Genomic DNA, 19,936 nt, shown 5'->3' on the forward strand with positions numbered 1-19,936 from the left:
CAGAACAACAGGTCAGTAAAACAGTGACATGCCTTTCCGAAAGCTACAACATTTGCCAGCTTTTGTATATGCCGTATTCATATTGTATACATCAGGTATGTAAAAGATGTAATAGGACTGTGTTCAAGCCTTATATTTTGTATACATCTTAAATGGTGTCAAGCGAATTGTATTTTTATCAAATGCATAATTAGATATTTGAACATAATACTTAAATAAATATTTTGAAATTAGCAAGTTGCCATACAGTTGAAAACAAGTTGCCATACAGTAAATTTGTCAACATGAGCAAGTTGCCGTACCCTAGACTTTATTTTTTATGGTCTATATTCTTTAAAAACGTTCATTTTGACAACAAATCAGTAAATATGATGCCACACTATAATAATCTAAAAAAGTGTCTGGAAAAATAATGAAAAAAAGTTGAATATCTTGCCAATGGGGCGACAGAGGACGATCGACCTCGGAATTTTCAGGTACTAATGGCAAGATTTGGAGTATAACACAAAATATTGTCTCAATTTTGTACTTTTCGGCCTAATAATTTAAAGAATTATATATCAGAAAATCATTTCTTAAGCGGTACCCTCGTCAAATCAGTAGAAATGCTTTAAATTGAATGAATTCTTACCTTGTTTACTTTTTTTTCCATTTCTCTCCGCTTCGCCAGTTAGTACCCAATTTCCGGTGGCGATGATACACAGTGACAATGCGTGGATAAAGAATACAGCGAATACAGTATTTGTATGGTATATTGGTACACATTCGGCTTGAAGATTTCTAATTTTCTTTTGAGGCCTCGGTGGCCGAGTGGTCTAAGTAGTTACTACTGTAATCACTAGCCAGTCAACACTGAGGTTGTGAGTTCGAACCCCGCTCGTGCGGGTGCACTCGACTCCAATCTTAATTGATTAGGATTTTCAGTTTTCCTATCGAAGGTCGGTGGTTTTCTCCGGGCACTCCGGCTTCCTCCACAAATAAAAACTGGCCGCCACGAAATAGCCCAAAAGCGGTGCTTAAAAGTGGCGTTAAAAACACAAAAAATAAAAATAAAAAAATCTAATATTCTTTTGATACAAATAAATATATAGTGCAATTTGTCACCAAAGACTTGCGATGTAAATCGTAATGGGCATTTACCTGCATCGAAATAAATTACATATTCAACTGTGTTTATACGAATATTAAACTACATTTGATATTAAGTTTACTTTGAAGATACAATCATTAATTTGAAATCGTTTTGCATTTAAAACGCTCTCCTATACAAAGTCATCATGATTGGACAGGCGATAGAACATTGTCACTAATTGCTACATGTAACATATTGTACAAACCCAATGTGTAGTAGTATAGACTAAAATTGAACATTTGTGCCAAAACAAGTTTCAGTATCATTGAAGAATAGTCATAATGTTTTGTTTGCTTTTTTTCAAAAAGGGTAATTTCACGAGTCGTTTATCAAAAAACACATAGAGCACGAGCGACGGATTGCTTGTCACTAACTAGAAGATAATTATATAAAAGTACTTCTTGTGTGAATATTTCTGGGCCAAGATTGGAAGGTATGTGATTCATATGAATGTAATACAAAAACAGTCAAAGTTTAATTGAGGTCTGGAGCTGGCATGTCAGTAACTGCTAGTAGTCCTTTGTTAATTTATGTATTATTGTCATTTTGCTTAGTTTCTTTTGTTACATATTCTGACATCGGACTCGGACTTCTTTTAAACTGAGTTTTACTGTACGTATACAAAAACATTGGCTAGAGGTATGGATGGAGGGTTGAAATCTCTCAAAACATGTTTAACCCCGCCGCATTTTTGCGCCTGTCCCAAGTCAAAAGCCTCTGGCCTTTGTTAGTCTTGTATGATTTTTAATTTTAGTTCATTTATATATGTTTTGGAGTTTAGTATGGCCTCCATTATCACTGAACTAGTACACATTTTTGTTTAGGGGCCAGCTAAAGCACGCCTTCGGGTGCGGGATTTTCTTGCTGTGTTGAAGACCCATTGGTGGCCTTCGGCTGTTTTTTTTTGCTCTTTGTTCGGGTTGTTGTCTCTTTGACACATTCCCCATTTCCATTCTCAATTTTAAATATATGAAACTTTGCTATTCAAATGTATTCACTTTCATAGAAAGGTTCTTTATCCTGTTAAAAGGAAATGCTTTATACAAAAATTGCTACGTTTTATCAAAGTGCATAGATTCAACATTTTACTGATAGATATACTTTGATTATTACGGCCAGTTTGGTCCCAAGTCGTGCCATTTCATTTACACATTCATGAACCGGAACAAAAAAGACCAATTATTGTTAAAAAAATTTATATCTGCAAATAATATGAACTATTAAGCAAAATATTGCTTAAACTTTCTGTCTACAAAAAAAGAAAGCACCTTTTTTCAAATAATATCAACAAACCTGTTCATGATCAGATGGAATACCATAATGGAATGTTCTGGTCATGTCACTTGTTCCATCCCTGAAAGTAATAGTATCACTTGTTAATGCATTGGATTCGACCACGCTTCACATTTATTATATGAGGAGATTACAAATGCACTTTTTTTTCTAAAACAGGGCATTAATGAAATGAAAAAATTGTCTGATAGAAACGGCATTGCAAAGCACATCTTATTGAACAGTTATGCTGGCGTCTTTGGAAATTAGAATACTTGATATGGCAACAGGAATTTCATATCCAAACCGGAACTACTTCACAAATGATTAAAGCTGGAAATATCGTCCAAATTTTCGAAGACAGGAACAAATATTCTCTCTGTGTCGTTAATTCATTGATCACTAGACACGACACAAACAAGAACTACCATAGTGAGAATCCAAAGCAAGATACACATCACACTCCAATTAAACCTGTTTTCGTAGGAGACGCTTCGTAGAAAAAGAAACATTTATCAGTCGTAAAAGGCAACAAAGAAGATAACCGCTGTGTGAGCAAAGGAAAAACAATTCAACAAATTCGAAACGCCGAAACAACACATAAGAATACAACGATCAACATGAGAAAAAAATAATAAAATAAAAGCTAAGACATAAAAACCGCGTTGTTTATTATGTGATTGAATGTTGGATGTCATCTCACCATAGCTGTTATATGACGTTAATAGTTTCATGGAAACCATCGTATCACATCATTACATTTCACAGACAACTATACCTTCCAACAAAAGGGTATATCCGTAAACAGGACTAAACGCGCCGCTTCATTTTTAAGTACATTTATTAAGTTTCATGTAGGGCAGTCAATAACCAATTGTTACAATGATATTCGTTTGGAGAGATCTTTCCTGATTCATTTTCTATATATGTGAATTCGCATTGCAGCAGAATACGCTTATCCCGTCTTGCTTCTTTTGGAACGAATCCCCATGTATCCATCGCCTCGACATGTGGTAATGCCCATAATTATCATATTCAGTTGTCAGTCAAATAGTAAAACACAATGTCTATAATCTTACAACTGTATTGATAAATCATTTTTAGCTACCAAATTAGTCTCATATCTCCTTATTTTTATATCAAATGATTTGAGGCTTAATATCTCACTATTTCGTAAAGTTGTCAATGTTGGTTCACAATTCCAGAAATATATGTTGTGCGCACGGAAATCATATGATACATTAACATTATATGTCGGAGCTATATCAGTGGGTTGGTGCAGCTGCATTTTGACTATTAGTTTCAGACGGTTCGCTCCGCCCAGTGGCCAGTACCGATTTGAATGAAACATTTTGTCTGTAAATTACCAGCTCATATAATTATGTAATTTTGCAACTACCTCAAGCACGGCTCACCTTAAAAGTTTTTTTGCAGTTCTCTTTACTCAATTTTGGTTTATGTGCACTCAGATGTTTTATACTTAGACTTTGCTGCAAAATTTTTTTCTTGGGCAGTTGATGAAGGTGGGAAAACAAAAACTTTTTAGTATGACGTCCATTTTCATTGAACTAGTACACATTTTTATTTAGGGGCCAGCTGAGGACCACCTCCGGGTGCGGGATTTTCTTGCTGCGTTGAAGACCCATTGGTGGCTTTCGGCTGTTATCTGCTTTTTTGCCGGGTTGTTGTCTCTTTGACATATTCTCCATTTCCCATTCTCAATTTTACTTAACTATTTCAGTGCGCCCGAAACGCTTTCACGAATTTCCCTTTCACTGACATCCCCCCACTCCCCCCCAAAAATTGAATGGCATGTATGTATGTATAAATACTTGAATACCTGAGGGATTTCATGGCCAATTGGAACATAAAAAGAATATAAGTGAACTTTACTTGAGGGAGTTGGAACCTCTGTTTTTAAATAATTTCTAAATTTATCAACGAAGAATTTAATAAAGGTTTATTATAAATCGTATAACCAGGAAGCTCTGACTACTGGCCTGATGATACACTTGAGGACTAGCAGTCCACAACTAGCGGTTTCGACACTTTACTAGATAATGAAAAATATCAATGTACGATTTTAATACGTCCGCGTCCGAAGCGCTTTTCAGAATTTACCGTTATCAGAAACGCTCAAACGAATACATTTGGAAACAAGCATAAATCAGGCTGTTAGTTTTCTCTTTTGAATTGTTTTACATTTTGTAATACCCTGACCTTTCAGATCTTACTAAACGGTATCGGGTTTTGCTCATTGTTGAAGGCTGTATGGTGACCTAGAATTGTTTACAACCGCGTTATTTAGTCTCATGAATAGTTGTCTCATTGGCAATCATACAACATCTCCTCTTTTATTAGTTCTAAATACTTGAGGAGATACATGAACAAAAGGCAGCTAAAAAAATGGCTGAATCCACCCAAGGTCAACTTTGTATGAAAGGGTTAAAAATTCCAAACCTTAGTTTCTTATTAATACCAGAAACACGTGCAGTGTGTCGTAAATTATTTTTATTACATGATACGAATTCATTTATTTAAAAATGTAAAGGTTTTTGACAACTTACAAATACTGTCCTCCAGAGTCCATTAGGAATGATTCAGTCGTAGCAAGTTGTCTAGAGGCATTTTCTACAGGATACGCTAGTAGGGGTACAGTTGATATACCACTGCCTGCCAAGGCTAAAAAGCTCTCGTCCCTGTACAGATCCAGCTCTCTGAAATATGGTTTATTAATATTTTATTTGAGTAAACTAATTAATGAACCTATGTAGAAAATGTCTCTAGAACACGGCTACGAACCTATTTCCTTTTGACAATTAAAGTCGTACGATTAAAAAATTATAGTACATTCCACTTAATCTATTCTATTAGGTAATTAGGTAATATATACTATTCACTTTCATTAAGATTAAATACAAGTAAAAACATCACTTAAAACCAACATTTTAAATACAAGAATAAGAAGAAAAAAATCATACCTAAATGCAACAAGATTGATAAAGAAACCCAACCAAGAATGTCAAACTACAACGCAAATAAAGTTCTCAAGCAAAATATGTTTGATCTAATACTAGTAAAATTGAGTCCATGAAGTATTGATAAAGCATTTGAACTCTATATGGAATTAATTGAATTTTCAAATAAACATGGAAATCCAATTCACAGACCCGCGATTTTCCGGGTGTCTTCCGATATATATAATGTTATAAGCAGTATTTAAATAGAATACTATGTTGTGATATGAATACGATGAATGGCAAGTAATGTAGGTTGGATTTTTTTTCTAAAATTCTCGGCTGTACAATTTAAAATTAAGATATTGATTGAATATGTGGTAGAAATCTACAAATGTCGTTTGTTCAAGTAATTCAGTAGATAAAAAAAAATGATGTATTGTGAAGAAGATATAAACTGTGGCGGACGGAGGTTTTATTTCTTGTCAAAATCTAGTTGATAATACTCATCCTACCGCATCATTTAAGGAAAGATAACAGAAATAAAATAGTTCATAACAGAATAGGAGTATTTTGTTTCAGATCAGTACCTTCTTGCACGTATAGCCTCTATAGTTGCTTTGTACACTGTCCATGGAATTCCTTGAGAAACCTTAAAACAGAATAAAAACAGTAATAATCGTTAATAAAAATGAGGTAGTTTTATAAAATATTATATTTGGTATATTTGTGGATATTAAATAAACTCATCATAGACAAATACACACATGCGTATTGAAATCGAAGAGTTAAGACACATTTTTACATACAATCATGTTTGAAGGTGAGCTTTATTAACACACTTTGAGTGAAGTGAGGCATACCATACATGAGGCAACAACCAAACGACACAAGAAACTATAAAAAAAAAAATGCATCATGAGATTAACATTCTGTCTTAAATTATAGACAATGAGCAAATCATTAGTATATTACATGATTTAGTAACGTGAGTTGTGAGAAAAACACAACAATTACAGAAAGCTCCAATAAGAGACTTCTCATGTTATACTGTTTTTTTATTGCTTTTATAACGGATTTGTACACAGGCAAATTTTGCTCACGTGAAATTCGCATTAAACGAGCTAAACGTGAAACTCGCGTGAAAATTTTCACGTAGATGAATCTCGCGTGGAGATTTTCATGTTTATTTTACGTTAACTTTACCAAGAAAGATGGTATTTTTCATGATTTTATTAAATTTGAAAATTTAGATGTTATTTGAAAAACTTTATTTTGAAAAAAATCAATGGATTTTTACGTGAAATTCACGTGAATTTCACATGAGATTCAGGTGAAACTCGCGTGAAATCAGTTCACTTGAATTTCACGTATAAGCTCTTTTGAGGTGAAATTCACGTGAATCTCAAATCACGAGAGTGAAATTTACCTGTGTATAGTTAGATCCTTGCTTTTTGCTACGGTTTTTATTGCATTCTCTATACATATCAGAAAATGACAATATTTAAAATGTTCCATGTATTATATCTTGTATCATGCATCACAATAGCGAGTCCTTCGTCTTGCTTTTTATTTCTAAATTTTTTATCACATGTTCCTTTTGTTTATTAAATGTTAGCGTTTATTTCTTTTAATTGGCATAACTTTTTTTGAAATTTTTGGTTTTGCGATGCTCTTCAAATTTTGTGTTTTGTTTGGCCTTCCAACTTTTAAGATTCGATTTTAGATTATGAACCTTATGCAGACTAAATGCACGTCTTGTGTAAACAATTATAAGCCTAGTATCTTTGATGAGTTTTTACACACTACATAATTGGTATACATACCTCTTTTTCAATTCGAGCAAACAATGAAATCAGTTTCACGGAATCCACTAGCTACGAAATAAATGCAATAAAAATATATTTTGTATTAAAATTGATCGAATATTGAATTTAATGAGACTGAAATGCAACAATAAAAACAAAAAATGATTGTAATAAAAATACATTGTTGCTAATATTTCCATTCACTTTATTTGTAACAAGTGATTTATAAGAACATTGGTGAACTAATGCTACCTCTTATTGTAACTCGCAACAGTGTGGCTATTTCGTGCAAAAAAATATAATTATAAGTAAATCTCTTTTGGATGTTACATGATCTCGGTCTGAATTGAGTCATTCTGTGTGGTTTTATTATTGATTATTCTTACAACAGCGTGTCTCATGCCCATCCGTTCTACGTCATTCTTCCTTGCTTTGTGGGCAAGCGTTGGTGGAATTCCCTGGTATACTTTTTCCTGAAAATACCATTTCTTTTTTAAAATTTTTTAATGCATTTATTTCATCGGTATTACTTTGGAGATGAAGTGCAAAATGTTCATACAAAAAATTAGGTTAATTTACAATATGAGTAAGTCTTGTATGTACGAGAAAAAAAGAAACATACTGACATAATTTAACACAATTTAGGCAAAATGTTCCTTTCAATAAACTCCTGTTAATTTTTGTGTGTGATATATATTTAGTGTAAACAATATTTTATTTTGAAAATAATAACGTAAACATTACAATATGACAGGATTGGAAAACAAGTGAATTTTCACTTTTACAAATTCCTCTCCCATATGATTTAATAATAGATGGATGGCGTCAGAAATATGTTTTTAACTGAAATAAGAAGCATTTGTTGACCAAATTCACAACTGAACTACAGTGCTATCAAACTACACAGGTATAAATATAAATATAAATTAACGACAATTTGATTTATACATAATTATATATCTCAATGCATGCATATGAAATTCACACGAATCTATTTGTTTTAAGAATAAAATCTTGAATGAGAAAGTTATCAGAATTCTCAATGTCGGACACCAAAGGATTACCATACAGTAAGTTATGACATGACAAATTACTCAGCATAAACTCTCTAAGTAATTGGTATTGCGGACAACGCAATAAAAAGTGTTCAGATGTTTCAATCTGTCTACATTTACAAATAGGATCAGTAACTAAATTTTTTCTATACAAATGTTCATTCAGACCACTGCTCTCAGTTCTAATTCTAGTGTGCAAAATTTGTCCTAGTCTACTACCACTATAAAAATATTTTGGGACAACCCAAGTTTTCTTCAAATACTTCTTAAATATATATAAAGAAGAATTTCTGATATTAATTGGAATCTCGTTCCAAAAACGGACAGTAGAAGGAAGAAAACTGTTATGATAATAATTCGTTCGTGCAGGCATGTGAGGCACATTTCCTGCATTGCGTGTCCGATACGAATGTGATTGGCCAAAGTTGGAAGGGACTAGATTTAAAAGATAGGCTGGAGAGTTATTGTTAGCCATCTGATGAAACAAAATAAGCTTGGTGATTTTTTCGCCTTTCCCTGAGAGTTTCCCATCCGGTCTCTTTTAGAAGAATTTGTAGACTTGTTAACTTAGTAGCCCCAGTAACTATACGTGCTGCCTCATAATTAATTTGTTCCAGTCGATCTTTCAAATATTCTGGACAATTATCCGGGATTACATCGGCGTACTCTAAAATATGTATATTTGCTTTTCCAGCTCCAAATTATTCTGTTTTGAATTTACGGCATATCACTACAGCAACAAATACATTTTCACACAAAGGAACAGACGGCATCTTTATAATTCTTTACATTCTATTAATTTCTGTGAACTGACGATAATACCGGCAACGGATCCTGAAAGAAAGGGTTTTTTTCATACATCGTTGAAAAACTTAGATAGGTGTAAAAGAGAATAATCAAAGCAAAATATGACAAACTGATGAAATATAGTTGTACATATATGTTTAAAGTTAATATCATTAGGATTATTTCGTGAATGATGATTTCCATGCGATAATGAATAAAAGATTTGAACTTAATCATTGGGACAGTAACAATATCGCAGTGAAGTAATGCTCCAATTATATGACCGAACGAACCTCGAAAACAATTCATAGTGCATTTTTGTAATATTTTCCTGCGTATCATCAGCTCTTGGTTGTATTAAGAATAAATACTTTACCTCAGGAATCGAAGCATATATTTTGTAATTGCAGGAAAACGACACCATGATTTTCTTTATGTCTTTCCGTCCAGCTATTTTGACAATGTCCTCAGTGAAACTGGAATGGTTATATTCCTTGGTCTTGAAAAAAGATCCAATGAAAAACCATTTTAATGGATAAGAAAGTTATATCATTAATGAGATCGAAGCATTAAACAAGTTTGTTGGTTTTGTGTTTTGATTTTTTACTATTTTGATCATTGTACGAACTTGTAATTTTACATTTGTTAATGTCAAATGAATTTTTACAGTGTTGTGTCTTCTTCTATGTGCTAATTTATATTTTATTTTGATATCATAGTTGCCCAGAACTGTTGCATTATCTTAATTCATGGAATTAAAGGATTTTGGTCAGTGTCTTACGTAAAAAGAATAGAAGGGTATATTTTCACAATTAATAAGCTTTATGGATTTCAGATAAATCTACGTAAAAATAAATCTGTTTTCTTTAATCTCGATACGCAGTTAAAGGGTTAATTCGTTCTATTGAATACGATCCTTTGAACACGATTCCTGCACCGACTGAAACCGATATCATAAGTGTTATAAACAATAAAACAGGTATCATCACGGTAACAAAACATATCGATATCATCATGGATAATAACCAGATCGATTTAATCAAGAGTACTAAATAAATCGATATCACCACGGGAATTACACAGATAAATATCATACACATAATCACGGATACTGGACAGGTCAAAACCTCCACGGGAACTAAACAGATCGATATCATCACGGTTATTAGATAGTTATAATCACGGGAACAAAACAGACTAATAACATAATGAGTACTAATAACATCGATATTACACGGAAACTAAATAGATCGATATCCTTTGTTCGTATTACACATCAATTCAACTGTTTACGATAAAATGAAAAACTCACTATCACTAATTGTATCATTGAAGCCTTGAAAACAAAATTAATGACAAAACATTTTGATATCTATGAATATGCACACGGTCAACTACATATCAATCATTATCTATCTCACACAAAAACATTATTAGTGTTAATTACTTGCACACAGGATCTGGAACATTGCCCATCATTATTCGTCTTCAGATGTTCTTTCAAAGTAACTAAGCTTTCTGGATCTGAACTAGGACGGGACAGCTTTGATTTACTGTCCATTATATATAAACTGTAAACAGATTTTGTTTAAACAAATAACACATTCTTCATGTTCATATACTTATATAACTCTTGTCTTCATACCTCATTACTGTGTATAAAATGGTACGTGTAAATATTCTTTGTATTGTCAAAACTTTAGAATAAAATGAATTTGTTTGTATTGCAAAGTTAGCCACGTTATCAGCTTCCAAAGGTACTGACTGATACTGCAACGCCATGAAGGCATGATACGCCCCTTGCTCTGTTTTTAAAAATTTAGTCATTTAACATCCGGATATTCAAGAATATGAATATTGAAAAGGAGGGGACATTAATAGATTGATAAATTGAATGGAATAAGATGACTAAGAGGACTTTGCTCGACACACCAAAATTGTCTATATTATGATGAACAAAGTCATACCCCTGGACCTAAAATAAGGGGGGAAAAACGAAAACATCACATTTAAAGGCGGACTTGCCATAATAGACCCGAAAATGGGATAACAATTCTATTAACATCCAGTACAGCAAACTTGAATGCTCATACGCTATTTTAACGATCAAACCTCCCATTACTATAAAACTAAAATCTTAAAACTATCAGACTTTAAAAATCTTATCTTCACAGTACCAAACAGTGTGCAAAGATTTCGAAAATATGTAATAAAGCAATTTCAGTAAACATTAGATGTGATTCAAGTTGTCAATGTTTAGCGAGTAGAGAGGCATGTAAACTGTAACAACATTTAAAATTATCCTCAAAATCAACAGAAAACTTGTCTTGTTTGAACAAAATATTGTCTTCAAATATCTTATATAGCAAACTTGACAAAGATACAAAATTACAACTGCCTAATTTACAATGATAAACAGATAGAAACTCCGGAATAAAAAAAATCGCCAAAATCGTACACAGCAGAGTTATCACAAAACCTGCTTGACGGACATACGCACGAACGAAAAGATAAACAGTTAATACGCTAGTCATCGGCAGACATATAAAAATATACAAACTTTTTTTACCCAATAAATAGTTGTAATATGGTAGCTGATAAGTACATGAAATGGTCATCTCACACGTGTATTTGCATGAGAAGTTTTTTTAAAGCTTGAAAATTTTACCGCAGCCAACTTGAAACAAACTTACTTATTAAAGTCAAAAATCGTTATCTACTTGCGCAATCTTGTTTAACTGGCATAACACATTAATTCTTTTGTCTGTTATTTCATAAATAATTGACCTAATGTTGTTTCTTTTTAGTACAACATATCGCCATACATGTTCTGTTCTTATATATACCATTTTGTTTCTAACAGAAAAGCATAGGTGAAGAATACAGAAAAGGAAGCTTGTATTAGTTAAAATCCAAACATTTAGCTTGTAACCAACCAAACATGACTCGTTAGTACAATGCAAAATACCAAATGACATATTATTCATCGATATTTTCTAATTTTGTATGGCGTTGCAACATGCATTCTCCCAAAACTGCATAATAATTATAATTACACCAGGTATACGGCAGAAAATGCTGTCTACCACTATTATTTATATTCAAATGCTAAAACGATGAAAAAGAACAAAAATATAATATCTATATACACATAAAACCATATAAGGGCGCAAATATTGTACAACTAATTAGGTTTTTCTATCAATATACGTTTGATCACGCCAATTGATGCAATTTTCAATAAACGTGTTTCACATTCTTCTCAAAAAAAGTTATGAGAAATTTGCATTACTCAATAGTGTTGAAACAATGAACGATGTCAGAAACTGTGTTAAACGTGTTTTTTTTTAATTATAGAGTTGTTTAGGTTTTGACATCTCATAACAAATAGATTTACACACAAAAAACACAATCGACTGTAATCATAAATTTGTATGCATTTGCTACTTAAAATGTTGCTCCGTTTAATGACATAATTACCCTCTGCATTACCTGGTAGTCTGATGCTGCACAATGGAAAAAGCATAAGGGTAAGGTTCATACTCTATGTCTCTTGCTCGGATATTGTAAAGCCCTGTAAATAAATTAAATGAGATTTTTTTTAACCAAAACTATGTGTTAGCTATTGAAATGCAGGTTATTGTATTAACATTAATACTGCTGATAGCTTTGGTGCTTTGCTTATTACTGTTTGAGGCAAAAATGGTCTATTGTGTACTTGTGTCAAATTGAATGTCAAAGTATCAATGGTTACCGTAAAAAAATGAGCGTGCCCTTTTGAATGATATAGATAAACTGCAGGTAATAAGCTACCAAATTATTTCATTTCTATTCAGAAACATCTCTTTTTTATTTATGTTTTACTGCTTTAATTTTTTTTTACCGTTATCAGTTCTCGTCCTGAATATTTGCCAGTTAACGTTAAGCAAACAACATCATATATATAATCATCTATTTGTGAATAACTTGAAATATCATATCATCGAAAATTGACTGTAGTTAGAGTAAAACTTACATGCTATCTCATCCATCCCGGTTGTCACTAGAACGTCAACTCCTAGTTTAGTCATGTCTTCTCTAATGTCTCTCAGTTTGTCTTCCCATTTTCTTCCTAATATAATATAATTGTAAAGCATCAACACTATAGAACTGGATATCCAAACTTAGGTAAGTCATTATCTTGACAAAATACATGGTTTCGTCTTATCTTATCGACAAATTTGCCGGAGAGAAAACATAGTTAACATCTCATGAATCAAAGGATTTGTGATCATTTTAAAGTTAAGATTACTTTTGAGTTTAACAATAGTAACAATGAAAAAAAATATTAATAGTAATAAAATAATAAATTATAAATGGCAGTCTATAACTATACCAATCTATACGTTTATGATTTATAGTTGTCAAGAAGTTTATATTTTTTAGCAATTCTTGAAATTATGAGCCAAAGGGCTTGGGGATGGTGCATACCTAAAGTAAATCCTGGTTATCTCCGCCAGATCGCAAATTATGTGCAAAGCTTAAATAAGGCTACTTCAAATAAAAAGTAAAATAATGAAAGGTGCAAACTTTAAAAGCACGGTGAGCAGATAACATTTACGGTAAAAGTTAAATAAGTAAGTTAAAATCTTTTCTTTGTATAGAAACATATAATAAGGAAAGGATTATCAAAATAAATCATTTCGCCAGGCTTTAACACCCAGTCTTTATTAATGAGCTTCACATGTTATATATCATTCGATGTTACTTGCATTTGAGCGTTTATAACAACACATTAGTGTTTAATCTTATTTCTAATAAAGATAAATCGGCTCTCACCTGCATATTTAATGTCTAGAACATTAATATCAGTACTTGGTTGTGGGGGTCTGTCTGATATCCAAATTTCATCTACTAAATCTGGTTCAATGGCTTTAAGTGTCAGATCATATTTGCTCAGCACAAAATCAAAGTTCTTCCACCATACTATGATATGCAAACAAAACAGTTCTGTTAACCTTGCTAATTTTGTGATATGATGTAAGTTGTGCCATTGCAATCACTGAATCTAGTATAACAGCAAATAATACCACATTTACCTGGTTTAAATTTCTTAAATGTTATGGATAAATTGTTTTACTGTACTCTTTAGTGTTTTACTATAGAAGAAGGAAACTATTAGTAAGATTCCGAGCATATGTAAAGAAAATCTACTTTGGAGTTATTTTGGAGTTAAGATCAATTTGTTATTTAAATGAAAGTGAGGGAAAACATCAACAGTAGAATTTCATCTCTAAAAAATGTGTGTCCTTTAAAAAGTAGAATCACAAAAATACTGAACTCCGAGGAAAATTCAAAAAGGAAAGTCCCCAATCAAATGGCAAAATCAAAAGTTCAAACACATCAAACGAATGGATAACAACTGTCATATTCCTGACTTGGTACAGGCATTTTCTTATGTAGAAAATGGTGGATTAAACCTGGTTTTAAAGCTAGCTAAACCTCTCACTTGTATGACAGTCGCATCGAATTCCTTTATATTGACAACGATGTGTGAACAAAACAAACAGACACAATAGGTAAAAATGTCACAAATAGGGGTACAACAGCTGCTCAACACGAACCCCACCAAAAACTGGGGGTGATCTCAGGTGCTCCGTAAGGGTAAGCAGATCCTGCTCCACAGGTGGCACCCGTCGTGTTGCTCATGTTATTACAAAGCCGGCAAATAGTCCAATTCGGTAGGTCACATTCGTGAAAAGGGAACAGGATTGTAGTTACGACACAAGGAACATATCCGATATCATCTGTGAAACGGATATTCCATAACGGCCAACCATCCCGCGATGGCGTCCGTAAAATTTACAAAGTGATAATTTCAACTGCACCATTTAGAACTCTTGGTTTAAAAATGAAAAGGTCACAATTGGAAAGCTGAAATCATCTCTTTTGTAGTAAAGTTTTGTTTTCAACCGACCCTTATAGTCAATTACTAGATATAAGTCCTAATCAAATGGCAAAATCAAAAGCTCAAACACATCAAACGAATGGACAACAACTGTCATATTCCTGACTTGGTACAGGCATTTTCTATGTAGAAAATGGTGGATTGAACCTGGTTTTATAGCTAGCTAAACCCCTCACTTGTATGACAGTCGCATCAAATTCCATTATACTGACAACGATGCGTGAACAAAACAAACAGACACAATAGGTAAAAGTGTCAAAAATAGGGTTACAGCAGTCAACATTGTGTTATCATCTTCATCACTATAAAAACAAACAAATGTAACGAAGAAGCACAAAAAGGCATACATCAAATTTAACATCCTCATTTAGCTTATATTATACTATTTTATTTATCTATGTAAAATCCACCCATAAAGGATGGAAGGACTTAGGTTTTAAGTACTGGCGTAAAATCGCGCGTTTGAAATTCGCACAGGTAGACATAAAATAATTTTGTCGTTCAAAGTATGAAGAGATACATAAATACAGAGTCACGTAAAATGGATATCACAAAAAACAGACTTAACAGTAAAAGTAATATTAATAAATAAAATAATTGTGTGGTTCAAATTATGACGGGATACATAAGTACAGAGTCACGTCAAATGTATATCACAAAAAACAGACTTAACAGTAAAAGTAATATTAATAAATAAAATAATTTTGTCGTTCAAAGTATGACGGGATACATAAGCACAGAGTCACGTCAAATGGATATCTCAAAAAACAGACTTAACAGTAAAAGTAATATTAATAAAGACAATGACATTATTCGACAGTGATAGCCATCTTAAATGGTATGTGTAATGAATCTTATTGTTCAAATAATTTCCAAATGTAATGAAAGGAGGTCGATATGAGAAATTTTGCTGATTTGTGTAATTATTCCCAAATTGTCAAATCTGAGTACTAACAGCAATACTTAAACAGCGAAAAATAAATATTTTTGTCTTCTATTTATCTGTGGAATTACTATTGATTAAGATATAAAACAGTATGATGTTTTCATACTATGAAACATTATAGTGTTATCATAACGTCTCTTTTGAAAGAGAATTCTTTTCAAACATGATTGAACTAGAGGCTCTGAAGAGTCTGTGTCGTTCACCTGAATCTTCAACAATGGCCACTTTTTAGTGAAAAAGATCATTAAAAGGAATAACTCTATTAAGAGTAAACTGACAATTTCATTCATGTTGAAATATTTGTAGATCTTATCCTGCTGATGATTTTGACTAATTTGTAGATCATGTTTTGCTTATCATTTTTGCTATTTAAAATTTCTATCTATCTATTATACCTTTTAAGATTTTAGCCAAAACGCAAAAATTGGTAAAAATCGTCATTAAAGGGCTATAACTCTAATAAGGAGTCGACTGAGGATTTCAGCTATGTTGATTTATTTGTAGATCTTGTCTTGCTGATCATTTTTTTGCTATTTAAAGTTTCTGACTATCTATTATAATTTTCGAGATAATAAGCAAACATTTTAAAAATGGGAAAATTTGTCATTTAAGACGATAACTCCTATAAGAAGTCGTCTGACAGTTTTGACGTAATTATACAATAGGTCTCAACATTCTCAACATTGTTGCCATGTCAAGTTTTCTCTATTATAGGGGTTTTCAAAATAATAGGTTAAAACTTGCATTTTACCACTATGTTCTATTTTTAGCCTTGTCAGCAATCTTGGTTGGCAGGTGGGGACATCCGACACATTTTAAAAACTAAATACCCCAATGATGATTGTGGCTAAGTTTGGTTCAGTAAATTTGGCCTAGTAGTTTAAGAGGAGAATATTTTTGTAAAAGTTACCAGACGACGAGTAAAGCTCACTTGGCCCTTTAGGCCAGGGGAGCCAAAAACTGTTATCAACGATTCAGCGTTTAAAAAATATTTTTTAGATATATTTTAATCAAAGCTAAGACAGTCAAGCGTAGTAAGTGGGCACAGTTTATCAAACTGTATCTTAAAGGACTAACATAATCATTTTCGTATAATTTTTTGTGTTGTAATTTTTTATGGTTTTTTTTTGCTATGTCTGTGTGTACTGCGTAACTGTTTTGAATTTCATCACAAACTTTCCTATTTGATCATTTATTACGACTAGAGAATTTATTATATGTAATGATAGTTTTAGAAATTAATAAAGCTTGTAAATCATTGGATTTCATGTCCATATGACTGGAACTTCATTAGTCTTTGTCTTTTGTCTCATTTCAAAACGCGTTATTTTTTGTCAGTTTCAGCAATTAAATATTGATGGCAGATTTCTTGAAGTACCTGTTGAATTAATTTACTGCCCTTTCGTTGTTTTTTTTTCTTCGCTTTTTGGTTGCTGTCTCACTGACGATTCTCTCACATCTCTGATCAAGAAAGGGTAATTGCAGACTGTAAAACAAAAGGTATAATCTTAAAATGTGATACGTTACCTGAATACATATAACTAGGACTGGCACCAACTGTTGCATGATCTACTACATTTTCTTTTATCCAATCAGTAACCGAGGTAGTGTTCGGACCACCTGTCAATAAAAAAAGGTCAGTATGAAAGATACACATTAATAGCAGAATGTAAGTTGTATGTACAATACCATTTAGGATGTGTAACTGAATTACAAGACGGGCGCGGAAATATTCGAGTTTTGCATGCGAAAAGAATATTTACACGCCCCTGTCTAGTAAACCAGTTACAAATTCCAAATATTATTGTAAATGTTGTGTTTCATATACATATTCATGAAATTTTTCCTGCACCCAGCCCGTGAAAAAAATCTTCAGTTTTTTTTTTTACCGAAAGATCTGCATATAGTTGAAATAGTCCCCGAAGATGATGGACAAGGGCAAGCTGTTTGATTTTATGTTTATGAGGGATTAAACCAAACGGATTTGACAAACAAGAATTTTGGTCGGAAGGTAATTTTTATTGCAAAGAGGTTGGGCCTCAAAATCGATGTTTTCTTTAAATATGCATAAAATATGTGTCACTGTACATTTAGCAAAACCCTCCAACCAATCAATCCTTCAATGCAAATCTACTAAAAAATTTCTTTCAAAATTGTCTTCAACAGCAATGTTAAGCAATCATTAATCTTTAAGTCATGAAAATATTTAGTTAATTATTACCTTAACAAGATATCTTTAAAATGGAATAAATATAAAAACGGCTTTCCATACATATCTGCATACTGGTATTATGAAAGTATCTATTGATAAGAAAAATATTTCAAACTCCACCAAAAGTAAGTAAAATTCGTACATTTTAAAAGTCTATAGGAACTTGCTTTCCTTTTTCTCTTCTTATTTGGATGAGAGTGGGGGATTGGGTTCTTTCTTTTATTTAGTTGTTGTTGCTGTTTGTTTTGTTTCTGTTATTTTATTTTGTTGTGTTGTTGTTGATTTTTTTTCACGGGGTTGTTAATTTAACATTTGTCTAAACTGGCTTTAAAATAACATCAAAATATGTATAGGAAAGAGAAATCATTTGTAAAATAAAATGTTTTACTCTACCTTTCCTGTAGATCTCCCAACCACAGTCCACTTCTTCGGTTGCTTGTATAAAAGTCCTCCCATCAGTCCACAGAGCTGCCGTGGATCTCGTAACAACTCCAAGACCTTAATAGAAAGAAGCCTGTATTTTTAACAATTACAAACAATGCATTCATATTTTCAAAAGAGATATTCGTATTCAAAATTAAAACTTGCAAATATAAAAATAAGAAGAAGTGGTATAATTGCCAATGAGACCACTCTCCACCAGAGACCTAATGACAGCAAGTATATGCATGCAGGAGATGTACATATGTACTTAAAACTTTACATGTGCGCTTTGAAAATTTAAAAAATCTAAGGTCCACTTAACAGTATTATACTATTCAACAGAAAAATATCATACATATTTAAACAAGGTTTGCATTTTACACCAATAAAAGCAGGTGTATGCCTAGTACTCGTATTCTTCAATATTTGCCAGGTATTCGTAGCAAAACGATTTCCACCGAACGTTTAACCTTCGTACATGTTGGCAAAAAGGTCATGGAGTAGTTATGATATGCATGAGACAAGTTTTTTCTTCTTCGATGGTATCACACAGAATACTTGTACTATATGGGTGTTGATTGTGAAAGCATTTAGTGCTATATCGACTTGAAACATTACTGATAACAAATAAAAAAAAAATTAAGGAACACATCTAGTTCTAAATGGACATTAGTTTTACGAAAGCGCCTAGCAATAACGATTTCATTAAGAGATTTACTCATTACCTCAACCTCATCTTACATAGTTCTTACCAATAACACCAGAAAATCCCGATACAGCCTGTAATCGTTTATCATGTAACGATGTTGTAAATTGCTGAAAAAGAAATTTGTTTCTTTCTTTTATATATTTTTTAAAAGGTGACAAACATCGACTGAAATAATTTTTCCCGAACGGCAAGCATATTTAGAATATGACAAATTGATGCATTAATTAGAAATAAGAAGATGTGGTATGAGTGCCAATGAGATAACTCTCAATTCAAGTAAACAATTAACAATGAGTCGTAGACTCTATCGAGAACTACTGAGCTTTAAGTATTCTGACGAGTGTCAATATACCGTGTATCTTATCAAAAATAGATATATAACGAATTCGAATACTTTAAAATTTACACGAGAACAACAATCAGAGTAAAATTCAAACAAAGTTTATTTGTAATCTTAAGAGTGAAAAAAAAACGTCCACAGATGTTCAAATTAATATTAAAATGTTTTTAAGATTTTTTGTTGTATATTTGTATTCCAAGATATTCGGTAAGCTTTTGCTGAATATTTGTGAATTCGTTGTTTCTTTGCTGTACAAAAACTGTCTAATAAAAAACATACCAACATTTGTTTTTAAATTGTAAAAGACTTAAATAGCTTGTTTGTAATATCTATCAGTCTTAAATAGCTT

At 32.3% G+C, this 19,936-nt stretch overlaps 2 protein-coding genes across 3 annotated transcripts in view; one reads left to right on the top strand and one right to left on the bottom strand.

Annotated features, from left to right (window-relative positions):
• Window positions 1-19,936, top strand: part of LOC127729108 (TBC1 domain family member 25-like) — a 447,590-nt gene that overhangs the window by 327,920 nt on the left and 99,734 nt on the right. The window lies entirely within an intron of this gene.
• Window positions 1-19,936, bottom strand: part of LOC127729133 (xaa-Pro aminopeptidase ApepP-like) — a 57,073-nt gene that overhangs the window by 19,945 nt on the left and 17,192 nt on the right. The window contains exons 4-16 of the mRNA XM_052236791.1: window positions 19,291-19,354; window positions 18,509-18,613; window positions 17,431-17,523; window positions 13,829-13,975; window positions 13,026-13,121; window positions 12,503-12,584; window positions 10,458-10,581; window positions 9,387-9,509; window positions 7,556-7,642; window positions 7,188-7,238; window positions 5,952-6,013; window positions 4,972-5,121; window positions 2,426-2,486 (exon numbers count right to left, since the gene is read on the bottom strand). Of these exons, the coding sequence (XP_052092751.1) occupies window positions 2,426-2,486; window positions 4,972-5,121; window positions 5,952-6,013; window positions 7,188-7,238; window positions 7,556-7,642; window positions 9,387-9,509; window positions 10,458-10,581; window positions 12,503-12,584; window positions 13,026-13,121; window positions 13,829-13,975; window positions 17,431-17,523; window positions 18,509-18,613; window positions 19,291-19,354 (1,245 nt within the window). The remainder of the gene's footprint in view (window positions 1-2,425; window positions 2,487-4,971; window positions 5,122-5,951; window positions 6,014-7,187; window positions 7,239-7,555; window positions 7,643-9,386; window positions 9,510-10,457; window positions 10,582-12,502; window positions 12,585-13,025; window positions 13,122-13,828; window positions 13,976-17,430; window positions 17,524-18,508; window positions 18,614-19,290; window positions 19,355-19,936) is intronic.

This window comes from Mytilus californianus, unplaced genomic scaffold (genome assembly GCF_021869535.1).
Source record: "Mytilus californianus isolate M0D057914Y unplaced genomic scaffold, xbMytCali1.0.p SCAF_1, whole genome shotgun sequence".
Classification (NCBI taxonomy): Eukaryota; Metazoa; Mollusca; class Bivalvia; order Mytilida; family Mytilidae; genus Mytilus; species Mytilus californianus.